Here is a 13287-nt window from a genome sequence, read left to right on the forward strand (position 1 = left end):
CCTGAATATCAAATAAGAGACGACTGATTAAGTAAATTTACGTATTCATACAACTGACTACTATTCAGCTCCTGAAAATGTTGTAGAGGAGTATACAAGGACAGGGAAAAGGTATGTAAAAAGTGGGAAAAAGCAGACTATATAATAGTGGCAATCATTTTGACACTAGTTTTGTCAAAAATACTACACTACATAGTCATTTAAAACAGTATATGTAAATGTAACTTGACTTATTTTGGTACTTTTCTATATTTTATGTTTCCTTAATTTAATCTTTAGGAAAAAGGGGATGTTGTTTAATAAAACACCCTAAAAAAAGACAAAATGCTTTTTATTTTGCAAGCCACAATGAGTCAAAAGTTGATTTCTTCAGTGAGCCCACGTGGACGTGTTGTTCATTTAGGAACAACACAAGCATCCCTAGTTCCTATTTCTCTGGCAATGGGTGGAGGGGAGTGTTGAGGGAGGAAGAAAGACAATTCACAGTGTCTTCGATTCCCAGAATGCAGTGGGGCTCATCCCGCCAGACTACAGCTCAGCCCTGTAGAGGAACCAGGACCCCTCTCAGCTCAGAGGCTCTTCTTCACCTTGTTCTCTTGCATAATTTTCCCAAGTTTGCTCCCCACATCTAGTGATTCCCCTACCAGACATTATTTGGATTAAAAAGCAATACCTTAAAAATAATAATAGTAAAACTTCAAGATGTTTGATCACTCTACCATTATATGGCAATTCTTAAGACTCAGAGATACCTGACATTAATCCTGATCATTATTAGGTCACCTTGTTAGAAAATGCACTATTTTCTCCTTGTTGAATAGAACCGTGCCATTTCCCCGTGCAATAACATTAAGAGGGGAAAAAAAAAAACAAACCCAAATTAACCCTTCTAATCATTATATATTATTTCTAATCTATATGATATTATACTTTAACAGCAGTTCATTTATCTTTAACAGTCTACAAACTCTTCACACAGAATTCATAATCCATTACTATGCATGTTGGGACTAATGATAAAATTCACTAAAATATCCCCAAGTCTGTTAAAATTCTTCAAATTACTTACCATGAAACAAAACAAAGCACATTCAAATTTGAATTTTGAGAAGCAGAACAGAGTAAAAACCTTATTTTTTATTTATTTCTGAGAGTATGTTTGCAAGGAACATGAAAATAGATTTAGAGTGTTCCAGGGATGCATGAAAAATGAGGTAGCTATCAGACACACTGATCTTCTGTAAGATACAAAACCAACCGCCTTCCTAGGACCCAGCTCTTACTGGGAAGTGCTGGCAGGTAACATGGAATGAGTGTATGTTGGACAAGGACAGCCAGACATATTTGGAAATTTGGATCAACTGGACATCAGAGAAAGAAATGCAAGACAAGAGGGAAAGTACTTTAAGGAGAGGAAGAGCAGTGAGTATGGGGCAGCTGGCTTTCCATTCTCTAGTTCACATATAGTGTTACCCTACACAGGGGTGAAACCAGATGACAGGTTACCAATTCGTAAGCACTAAATCATTTATATTCTTCTCAGACTAGACTATCAGGTAGCCTACCATCATACAGAATGGCTGCCTGGACTTATACTCCTGCCAACTCCATATGAAAGTAAGATTTCTTTTCTAAGAGGCCTGTAAGAACAGGGATAGGGGAGTTATTTTAAAAATAATGCTCATGTTGTTTAAAGGACTAGTCATTATATTTGAAAATCAATCCCTATAAGAGTTCTATTATCCCCCCCACACACATACAAAATAAAAGTATTTAGTTTTTATTAAATTTTATTTAATAAAGGTATTTCAGCAAATACAAATAGACTGTAATAAAATGAGTCTCGTTGAAAGCTTCTGACATAAATATGTAAATAAGTGAAATAGAGTTTCCTGTGTTTTATGCTTGAATATATTCTAAATGTATGATAAACAACAATATGTGTGTGAGGCATTTAGAACATATTAATCCCCAAATATATTTATTCAAATTAAAGGCATTGGCATGCTAAAAATGTGACATGCAGTTTTACTTCTCCAGCCTCAAATTCTAAAGACTTTTGAAGCATACCACAGAGCCAAAATAGCTGGACTCTTCTCAAATTTATACCAGATGATATCCTGTGGTTCTTGCACACATGAATTTAATCCTCCCTTGATTAAGTTGTGTTTTCTTGCTTGTCTGAACATAGAGTCATGGCAAGTCACTGACTTGCTTACACATTTCATCAACTTCAAAATAACACAGGCAGTGACACGGATGTCAGTGAACCTCTTTTAGACACCTCCCATCCTGTCCATGACCGCTAATTCCTCCCCTTTCAATAATTATAAATCCAAGCCTTAGAAATGACAATGAAGTGAAACATACAATAAAATGTTCAATAAAAGTTTGAATTGTACTTTAAAAGTTTTCATTGTGCTTTAGGAATATCTGCCAAGTACTTACACATACATGATCTATGTTGATATTCAAAGCAATGCTTCTAGGTGTTACTTTCATGTCTACTTTACCAGAAGGTACCAGAAGTTTAAAGAGAATATCCTAATAGCTAATAAACATATGAAAATGCATTCAACTTCACTGGTCATGAGAGAAAGGCACTCAACCGCACTGAATACCACCACACATTGATCACGATGACTGAAACTGGGAAGGCTTGACTATACCAGTGTTGGAAAGGATGTGGAGAAACTGGAACTCCTATACACACTCACGAGAGTGTAAACAGGCACATTTGTAGGACCTCTTGGTAGGATTGTTCAGGCTGATTATGTGTGTATGTCACAACCCAGAAACTCTAGTTCCAAGAATATACCCCACTGAAATGCGCTCCAAAGGACTTGTATGAGAACATGTTCATAGCCAATGTAATAGTCAAAACTGAGTAACACAAATGTCTATCCACAAGAAAGGATAAAGTGTTGTGGCAGTCACACTATAGAATACCATGCAGCAGTAAGAATGAGTGAACAATTGCTACATAAAATGCAGATGAATCTTAAAAATAAAAGTTAAGCAAGGCTAGGAGGAGAGACTTAAGATGGCGGAGGAGGAGCAGACTGAAATGACATCAGGTCGCAAGAGTTCAGCTAGATGGTTATCAAACCATACCAAATACCTACAAACTCAATAGGAGATCAAAGAAAAGAAGAGCAGCAATTCTAGGAACAGAAAATTGAGCACTTTCTGAAAGGTAGGATGTGTAGAGAAGTGAATCCGAGATTATGGAAAGACAGACCGGAGAGTAGGGGTCAACTCCCGGCAAGCAACGGAGTAACAGAGCACAAAATCAGAACTTTTAGAAGTCTGCTCCACTGAGGGACATTGCTCCAGAGGTTAAGCGGTGGTGGACCCCTTGCAGGGACAGTGTAGTCTTGGGACCCGCGGGGTCACAAAAGATTGGGGGTGTCTGAGTGTGGCAAATCTCCTAGGTATCAGAGAGGGGAAGATAGCTACAAAGACAGAGCCAAGGTGGGGTGTCTCAGCTTGGGATTACCTTAAATCATGATCCACAGCATAGTTGGAGCACTGCTCTTTGAGCAGGGATCCTACAAGTGGCAGATCCACAAAGACACCTTCCTCTGCTGGAGGCAGGAATCTGCTCGGTTTGGAGACTCCAAATGGAGCCAGGGGTCAGAGACAGAAAAGCTCTGTCATAGGCTGGGTGAGTCCAGAGCCTGGCCAGAGACCAAGGAGACGGGAGTGATTGATCCCTTATCTCTGAAGGTGCACTGAGAAGCGGGGCCCTGAGCACTCAGCTCCTCCGAGCTGGAGTTTGGGAGGCTGCCATGTACATTCCCGTCCTCCAGAACTCTATAGAAAGCATTCAGGGAATAAAAATTCCCGAGAGGGAACCCGAGTAGTTTACTTAGCCCTGCCCTGGCAAGGACGGCACAATTCTGCCTCGGGCAAAGACATTTGAGAATCACTATAACAGGCCCCTCCCGCAGAAGATCAGCAAGAAAATCCAGCCAGGACCAAGCTTACCCATCAAGGAGAACAGTGGAACTCCAGAGATAGGGGAAAGCAATGCATGGAATTCATGGCTTTCTCCCCATGATCTTACAAAGTTAAATAAATTAAAAAAATTTTTTTTCTTATTCTAATTTTTTAAAAATTTTCCTCTTTCCTCTTTTAATGTTTTTTAACTAGTTCATCTTAACAATACTTTTCTAAAAAAAAAAAAATCTTTTTAAACCTTCATTATTATAGTCATATTATATCCTTCATTGTATTTAACCTTATTTTTTGTATACATATAGGGTTTTTTTTTTTCTAAAAATTTGGATATAATTTCTTCTAATAGATCAAAATATATCCTGAATCTAGCACTAGGCTTTTTTCTAATCTCCAGCCTGAGCACATTCTCTGCACCCCCCCCTTTTATTTCTTCTTTCTTTTTCCAACCAACTTATCATATCAATTCCTTTTTTAGAATTTTTATTTTAATTTTCATCTTTACAGTCATATTCCATCCCTTCACCATGTTTACCCTTATTTTTGTATATATATAAGTTTTTCTTTCTTTAAAATTTTGGGAGGTAGTTTCTTCTAAGAGACCAAAATACACCCCAAATCAAATCAGTGGCTCTGTTCTATTCACCAGTCTAATATATATTTTTAAATTTCTTTTTACCCCCTTTCTTCTCCCCTGGTTTGGGGTCTCCTCTGATTTGGTTAGCATACATTTCTCTGGGGTCTTTGCCACCCTTTTAGTATTTTATTCTCTCATTCATATATTCTTATCTAGATAAAATGACAAGGCAGAAAAAATCAGCACACAAAAAAAAAAAGGAACAAGAGGCAATACCAACAGCTAGGGACCTAACCAATATGGACACTGGTAATATGTTAGATCTAGAGTTCAGAATGACAATTCTCAAGGTGCTAGCTAGGCTCAAAAAAGGCATGGAGGATATATAGAGAAAAAAAAAAAGCCATTTCTGGAGAAATAGCCAAATCTAACCAAGTTGAAATTTAAAAAGGACTTAATGAAGTGCAATCAAGAATGGAGGCTCTCCCTGCTAGGATAAATGAGCCAGAAGAGAGAATTAGTGATATAGAAGACCAAATGATGGAGAATAAAGAAGCTGAGCAGAAGAGAGACAACTACTGGACCACGAGGGGAGAATTTGAGAGGTAAGTGATACTATAAGATGAAACAATATTAGAATAATTGGGATTCCAGAAAAAGAAGAAAGAGAGAGGGGGGCAAAAGGTATATTGGAGAAAATTATAATAGAGAATTTCCCTAATATGGGAAGGGAAACAAGCATTAAAATCCAGGAGGCACACAGAATCCCCGTCAAAATTAATAAAAATAGGTTCACACCCCATCATCTAATAGTAAAACATACAAGTTTTAGTGACAAAGAGAAAATCCTGAAAGCAGCTCGGGACAAGAAGTCTGTAACATATAATGGTAGAAATATTAGATTGGCAGCAGACTTACCCACAGAGACCTCTGGGCCAGAAAGAACTAGCATGATATATTCAGGGCACTAAAGGAGAAAAATATGCTGCCAAGAATACTATATGCAGCTAAGCTATCACTGAAAATAGGAGAGATAAAAAGCTTCCAGGACAAGCAAAAACTAAAAGAATTTGCAAACACCCTATCAGCCCTACAGGATATATTGCAAGAGGTCCTCTAAGCAAAGAGACAGCCCAAAAGTAGTAGACCAGAACAAAACAGTAACAGTCACCTTACAAGCAATACAATGGCACTAAATTCATATTCTTTCAATAGTTACCCTGAATGAAAATGGGCTAAATGCCCCAATCAAAAGACACAGGGTATCAGAATGGATAAAAAACATTTAATGCAATCTCCATCAAAATACCATTAATTTTTTCCAGAGAAATGGAACAAATAACTTAAAAATTTATGTGAAACCAGAAAAGACCCTGAACAGCCAGAGGAATGTTGAAAAAGAAAGCCAAAGTTGGCAGTATCACAATTCTTCAAGCACTATTACAAAGCTGTCATCATCAAGACAGTATGGTACTGGCACTAAAACAGACACATAGATCAGTGGAACAGAATAGAAAGCCTAGAGACAGACCCTCAACTCTATGGTCAACTAATCTTTGACAACGCTGGAAAGAATGTCCAATGAAAAAAAGACAGTCTCTTCAACAAATGGTGTTTGGAAAATTGGACAGCCATATGCAGAAAAATGAAGCTGGATCATGTCCTTACACCACACACAAAAACAGACTCAGATTGGATGAAAGACTTCAGTGTAAGACAGGAATCCATCCAAATCCTTGAGAACAGAGGCAGGAACCTCTTCAACCTCAGCTGTAGCAACTTTTTCCTAGAAACACTGCCAAAGGCAAAGGAAGCAAGGGCACAAATGAACTGTTGGGACTTCAACAAGATCCAAAGCTTTTGCCCAGCAAAGGAAACAGTCAACAAAACCAGAAGACAATTGACAGAATGGGAGAAGATATTCACAAATAACAAATCAGATAAAGGGCTAGTATCCAAAATCTGTAAAGAACTTAAAAACTCAACACCCAAAGAACAAATAATCCAATCAAGAAATAGGCAGAGGACCTGAATGGACATTTCTTAAAAAAACACATCCAGATGGCCAACAGACACATGAAAAAATGCTCAACATCACTGGGCATCAGGGAAATACAAATCAAAACCACAGTGAGATACCATCTCATACCAGTCAGAATGGCTAAAATTAAGAAGTCACAAAATGACAGAATATGGCGCAGATGTAAAGAAAGGGGAACCCTCCTACACTGCGGGTGGGAATGCAAGCTGGTACAGCTACTCTGGAAAACAACATGGACGTTCCTCACAAAGTTGAAAATAGAGCTACCCTACCCAGCAATCGCACTACTTGGTATTTATACTAAAGATACAAATGTAGCGATCCGAAGGTGCACATGCACCTGAATGTTTATAGTAGCAATGTCCACAATAGCCAAATATGAAAATAACCTAGATGTCCATCAACAGATGAATGGATAAAGAAGATGTGGTATATACATACAATGGAATACTATGCAGCCATCGAAATGAAATCTTGCCACTTGCATGGGTGGAACTAGAGGGTATTATGCTGAGTGAAAGAAGTCAGTCAGAGAAAGACAGTTATCATATGCTCTCCCTGAAATGAGGAATTTGAGAGGCAAAGTGGGGGGTTTGGGGGGTAGGGAAGGAAAAAATGAAACAAGACGGGATCGGGAGGGAGACAAAGCATAAGAGACTCTTAATCTCACAAAACAAACTGAGGGTTCCTAGGAGGGTAGGGGGTATGGAGAAAATGGTTGGGTTATGGACAACAGGGAGGGTATGTGAAATGGTGAGTGCTGTGAAGTTTGTAAGGCTATTTACAGACCTGTACCCCTTGGGTAAATAAAACATTATATGTTAATAAAAATAATTAATAAAAAAAGTTAAGGGGCACCTGGGTGGCTCAGTGGGTTAAGCCGCTGCCTTCGGCTCAGGTCATGATCTCAGGGTCTTGGGATCGAGTCCCGCATCGGGCTCTCTGCTCAGCAGGGAACCTGCTTCCCTTCCTCTCTCTCTGCCTGCCTCTTCATCTACTTGTGATTTCTCTCTGTCAAATAAATAAATAAAATCTTTAAAAAAAAAAAAAGTTAAGTGACAGATGGCTAACACAAAAGCTCTACAATCCTGTTTATACTCAGCTGAAATGTATATTAAGGCAAAAGAAACTGATGACAGAAGTTGGGACAACTATATTAACTTTGGGGGCAAAGCAAAGAAGGAGAAACATGGAGCTGAAGTGCATTATTTGCTTCCGAGATGCTGGTTGTCTAAGTCTGCTCAGGCTGCTATAACAAACTACCATAGATGGAGTGGTATGACAACAAACAGTTATTTATTTTTTTTTAAAGATTTTGTTTATTTGACAGACAGAGATCACAAGTAGGCAGAGAGGCAGGCAGAGAGAGAGGAGGAAGCAGGCTCCCCACCGAGCAGAGAGCCCGATGTGGGGCTCGATCCCAGGACCCCGGGATCATGACCTGAGCCGAAGGCAGAGGCTTTAACCCACTGAGCTACCCAGGCGCCCCAACAAACAGTTATATTTCACAATTCTAGAGGCTGCAAGTCCAAGAGGAAGGCACTGGCAGATTCAGCGTCTTTTGAGAGCCCACTTCCTGGTACAGAAACGGCCATAATCTAGATATACCCTCACATGGAGGAAGGGGTGAAGGAGCTATCTGGGGTCTCCTTTATAAGGGTATTACTCCCCCTCATCAGGCCCCACCCTCATGATGTAATTATCTGCCAAAGGCCCTACTTCCTAATATCATCACATTGGGGGTTAGGATTTCAACATACGAATTCTGGTGGGATGTAAAAATTTAGTCCTTAACACTGGTCATGTTCTATTTTGTGACCCAGCTGCCAGTTACATGGCTATGTTCACTTCATAATTACTCATCAAGCTATTGATTTGCGTACTGTTCTGTATGTAGGTCATACTTCAAGAAGAATTTATTAAGAATTTTAAATGATACCATCATATAAAATTATTCCTCCTTTAAATGGGAAATGTATATGTGTATCTTAATTAATGTAATAAGCCACTCTCTGGGTAAATGTTCGCACCACAAAAAAGAAACCATAATTACAGAGCAGGATGGAAACTAAGGCTATACAGTGATCATACTGCAACATACAGATGTATCAAATCAACACTTTACTCATCTCAAACTTATATGATGTTATGTAATCAATTATATATCAATTTAAAAATTTTAATAACATTGAACTCCAAATACTAAAAAAAAAAAAAAAAAGAAAGAAAGAAATGAAGCAGCCCTCTGAGGTAATAAGTACTGTTATTATTTCATTTTATATAAATGAGGAAACAGATATATAGAAATAAAATTACTTGCTCAAGCTCCCACAAGCAGTAAGTGGTAAAGATATGACTAGAACCTGGGCAGTCTGGTACCAGAGCCCCATTAAGAACACATTCCTTGGGCCTCCTGGATGGCTCAGTGGGTTAAAGCCTCTGCCTTGGGCTCAGGTTATGATCCCAGGGTCCTGGGATCAAGCCCTGCGTCAGGCTCTCTGCTCCGCAGGGAGCCTGCTTCTTCCCCTCTCTTTCCCTGCCTCTCTGCCTACTTGTGATCTCTCTCTCTGTCAAATAAATAAAATCTTTAAAAAAAAAAAAAAAAAGAACACATTCCTTTTTGAACTAGTACTTAGGGCTTATGTGGAACATTTCTTCTTGGGTATTTAAAGAGCTTTGAAAAAACACGATACGTTAATTATATTGCAACCGAAAATAATAATATTTAAAGAAATAAAAGTTAAAAAATAAAGAGTTTTGAAACATGACTCTGAGTTAGATCTAAACCAGAAGCATGGACACATCAGGAGCAGTGACTTTGTGACTATCAATCATGCACTACTGGTTTCTGAAATCAGGCCTTCAGAGGCAACAAATTTGCTTTACTTTGTCCAAAAGAGTTGGGGTGACTATTGAGATTCCTGTCAACTGTCTTTTCCTTTTATCCATTTGTGTAAGATGTTTTACATACTCCAGATGTCATTTGTACTCATTTTCTACACCTCTGGAATTCCAAGTTTTGAATTAGAAATAAAACCCAAGCATTTTTCAGAAAGACAAAAACTTAAGGATAACACTCTTCGGAGGGCTTTTCCATTAAGTGTGTTCAAATTCTTTACAGATTACCACAAACACCCTACTTCTACTTCTTAGTTTACATGGTTTTTTACTCCTTATGATTTACAGAATGCTAGTGCTTAGAATTTTGTATGGTAAAAACAATGGAGATCAGATCTATTATACCACCAGAAGAACACACTCTCTTCCCTTTCTCTCATTTCTAGCCCAACTTGAAAATAAGAAAATTAAAAAAGACTTAATGTGAATTCTGTTTTATAAGGGAGCTATCTTGAAGATCCTTGTTTTAGACAGTTTGGCAGAGGAGCTCTGTTTCGCATATATTACAATCAAATAAGGAACACATTAGTGATAAAGGCATTTGTGTTAGGTCTCAGTGTGTATCAGCATTTGGGCTAAGAGTCAAGCAAAATAAATATAAGTTTCAGCTCTATGGCTGATATTATATGTATAAATATAGGTCAACCCATAATATTGTTCTTGAATGATAACATTTATAACATTTATTACTTGATCAATAGAATTGGTTCACACATATGATGAACAAGTAGTTGTTACTATCAGTTGATTCAAGTTTAACAAAAACGGGCCTTTTGCAATTTTGGGTTTCAGTTAATTCAACTGACTAATCCTTACATCTAACAAGAAAATCAATACCTCTGTAATAATTAGCTTAGGGTTTTTGGGATTCTCTACTTCTGGGCAGCTGAATGGGGTTCTACCTGAAATAATTATTGCTAGAACTACTACCAGTTTTCTTGCAAAATCAAGTCAATTCATCTATAGTATTTTTAAGTCTCTGTTCTCTGAAATCTGTTAAACAATGCCAGGATTGAAAATACCCATTACATTTCTATGCTTTTTTTCTGTCCAAATTTCAAGATTTGGAAAATTTACAGTGAGATGAGCTATGCATTCATTTTCCTGATATAGCATGAGAAAAATAAAATAACTCCCACATATCTTTCTCTATCCAAGATGACAGGCAATCTCAAAAAAGTTTAAATACTCTAAGCATTTGAAAATATTCCATAGGGTAAAATCAAAATTTTTTCAGAGATTGTTTTAAAAAAAAAAAAAATGGCTCTGCAAGTGACTCTTCCTTCCCTTCCTGCATTTTACAAAATTAAAATTCCAGATCAGCGGCTAAGAAAAGACATTCCAAAGAAAATGCAGTGATTGTCCTGGTAGATTTACTCCCTCGATAGCTCTCTATTATTCTTAGCACCGAATTTCCGTAGACACTAAAACTTCAGTATTTTATCACAGTTGCCCTGTTCTCTGAATACTTTGTGGTTCATGCACTTTAAAGAGCTGTGTGTTACTTATATCCATGGTATTTAGAGATTTCAATTTATAGGACACTTTTTGGGAGGAAAATGATTATTTCCTTTAGTAAATAAGAAGAGGCACCTAGGTGGCTTAGCCGGTTTAGCATCTGCCTTTGGACCAGGTCATGGCCCCAGGGTCCTGGGATGGAGCCCATATCAGGCTCCCTCTTCAGTGAGGAGTCTGTTTTTCCCTCTCTCTCTAGCCCCTTTCTCTCACTCCTGCTCTCTCTGTCTGTATTTCAAATAAATAAATAAAATCTTTTAAAAAAAGAAAATAAGAAGAAGAAAGGTTAAATAAATTAATGACTGGGAAGCCATTGATAAAATTCCTACTTAACCAATGAGAACAAGGTACTTATATAAACAGAAAACCAATTGCAAACACTTTCTTCATGGCTGGGTGACTTCAGATTTTGATGACTCTGCTCCTCCTGGAAAGCACTGGAGAACTGAAGATTAGCAGCTGATAATACCCTACCACTTATTTTGTGAATCAGAAGGACAAGAGTGAGCAAAAATGTAAGGTGAGCAACCACCTGAGTCATAATGAAAACAGACAAGTATACTACTAATATAAAACAAAATTTCATATATGTGAACCAAAAGACTACTGTTGGTACACTTATTAATGAGAAGCTTCCATATTAAGTTCAGACCACATTTCTTTAAAAAGAAATCTGGTCTCATTTTCATTTATGATTTTCCTAGTGATGGTTCACATTTCCCAGGTCTTCAGCTATATTAAGAACTAAGAGAATGTCTCAGATACTCTAACAGTATCAAGATTCTCAAAGTCTAAAGTCAAATGGCGGTGGCACAAACACTACCTCACAGAACTGTAAAGGGAAATAAATGATATATAATTCATTCATTCAAAACATGTCAGTCTTCTCCTTGTCATAAATGTCCATCTAAGCCTTGTTGTCATACACAAGTGAGTACCAGCAATTGAAACAAAGCATATAGGTATTGAACTTGAAAAGAATTTACTGAAGCCCTACTATGTACTAGCATGGGTGTGATAGCTATATTATAGGCTCATAAAGCGACATTCTATGCTAGCTAGCACATATTACACACGATGAAAATTAAAAAGCACATGGAAGAATGTGGGGTCATTACTTTCTAGTGGCATATAGTTTTGTAATCCTTTAATTTTCTTCTGTCTCCAACTGTATGATAACACTTGCAGCACATTATGGAAGGAGTCAGAGACTCGGTCCTCTAAGTCACATAAGGGTAGGACTAATCGCTTCAGTAAACATTATTCAAATAATGTTTCATGTCAACCAATGTTTCACTGTCTGTGCACTCCCCCTTTTTTATTCCCTCCTGTCTCTCAGAACTTTGGAAGCACAGCATCTGAAATAAAACCTGGAGGCACGTACAAGCCTTTCACCTGAAATGGGTAAGCCATTGTATACTCCAAGCAGATGTAAAACAGGATTTGCATCTACGGCTGCCATGTAAAGGTGTTGGCTTATCACCACTGAGCAGGAAAAAGGCAGTTCTTGACCAGGAAAAATCAGCACCTTACGCAATCTCCCTACAAAGACAGAGATTACCTTAGGATCGGAGGTCAGCAGTTTGAAAGCTTGATACACTTGAGATTCCTTTACGCCACCACCAAGATCCAAGAAGTTGGCTGGCTTCCCACCATTCAGGAAGATAATGTCACAAGTAGCCATGGCTAGTCCAGCACCATTCACTAGGAAATGTAAATGGCACACAAGACAGGATGAATTTAGCAACACGAAAGGGCGCATGAACCATTTCCTTCCCCCATCACACCAAAGAGAGCCCTGTCTCTCCCAGGTCAATCTTCCTGCCTGGAACCAGGTAAATTCATGGACTTTTAGAACAAATCAGGAAATGTGCACACGAAGCATAAACAAAACAAAAAACCTGGGAATATGAAGACAGGTTTGTTGAGAAGCTAAATCAATCTGGGAAACAGATAAAAGGAGAAGGGTTTACATCATTAATTTGGGCTAGTAGAAGAGGGAGTTTTGGGTTCTGGAAAAAACAACAGAACTCAAGAGAACCAAGGAAGGCTGCAAGAAGTTGCTTGCGTCTGTGAATTACCTTCTTTAAATATCCTCAAGAGACCGGAGTAAAAAATGGAATTTGTTGAATTTTTGGCTTGCTGAAAATATGATATTTTGAATGTAGCATCCCTCTGGGGTTGAGCCACGGGGGTCCCCACTTCAATAGGGCTCCATACTTTTCTACACTCAGTGCAACCGTGCGTATTATAGGTTAATGTGGATTAACTTAGAAAACAAATGAATAAATGATAG

The 13287-nt window shown here is 38.1% G+C and overlaps 1 protein-coding gene across 2 annotated transcripts in view; it reads right to left on the reverse strand.

Annotated features, from left to right (window-relative positions):
• The window catches only part of SUCLG2 (succinate-CoA ligase GDP-forming subunit beta), a 266471-nt gene that overhangs the window by 88735 nt on the left and 164449 nt on the right, over nt 1-13287 (reverse strand). For both annotated transcript variants that reach the window (XM_032324636.1, XM_032324626.1), the window contains exon 9: nt 12553-12695. In XM_032324636.1, coding sequence (XP_032180527.1) covers nt 12553-12695 — 143 coding nt within the window. The remainder of the gene's footprint in view (nt 1-12552; nt 12696-13287) is intronic.

Source organism: Mustela erminea, chromosome 1, assembly GCF_009829155.1.
Source record: "Mustela erminea isolate mMusErm1 chromosome 1, mMusErm1.Pri, whole genome shotgun sequence".
NCBI lineage: Eukaryota > Metazoa > Chordata > Mammalia > Carnivora > Mustelidae > Mustela > Mustela erminea.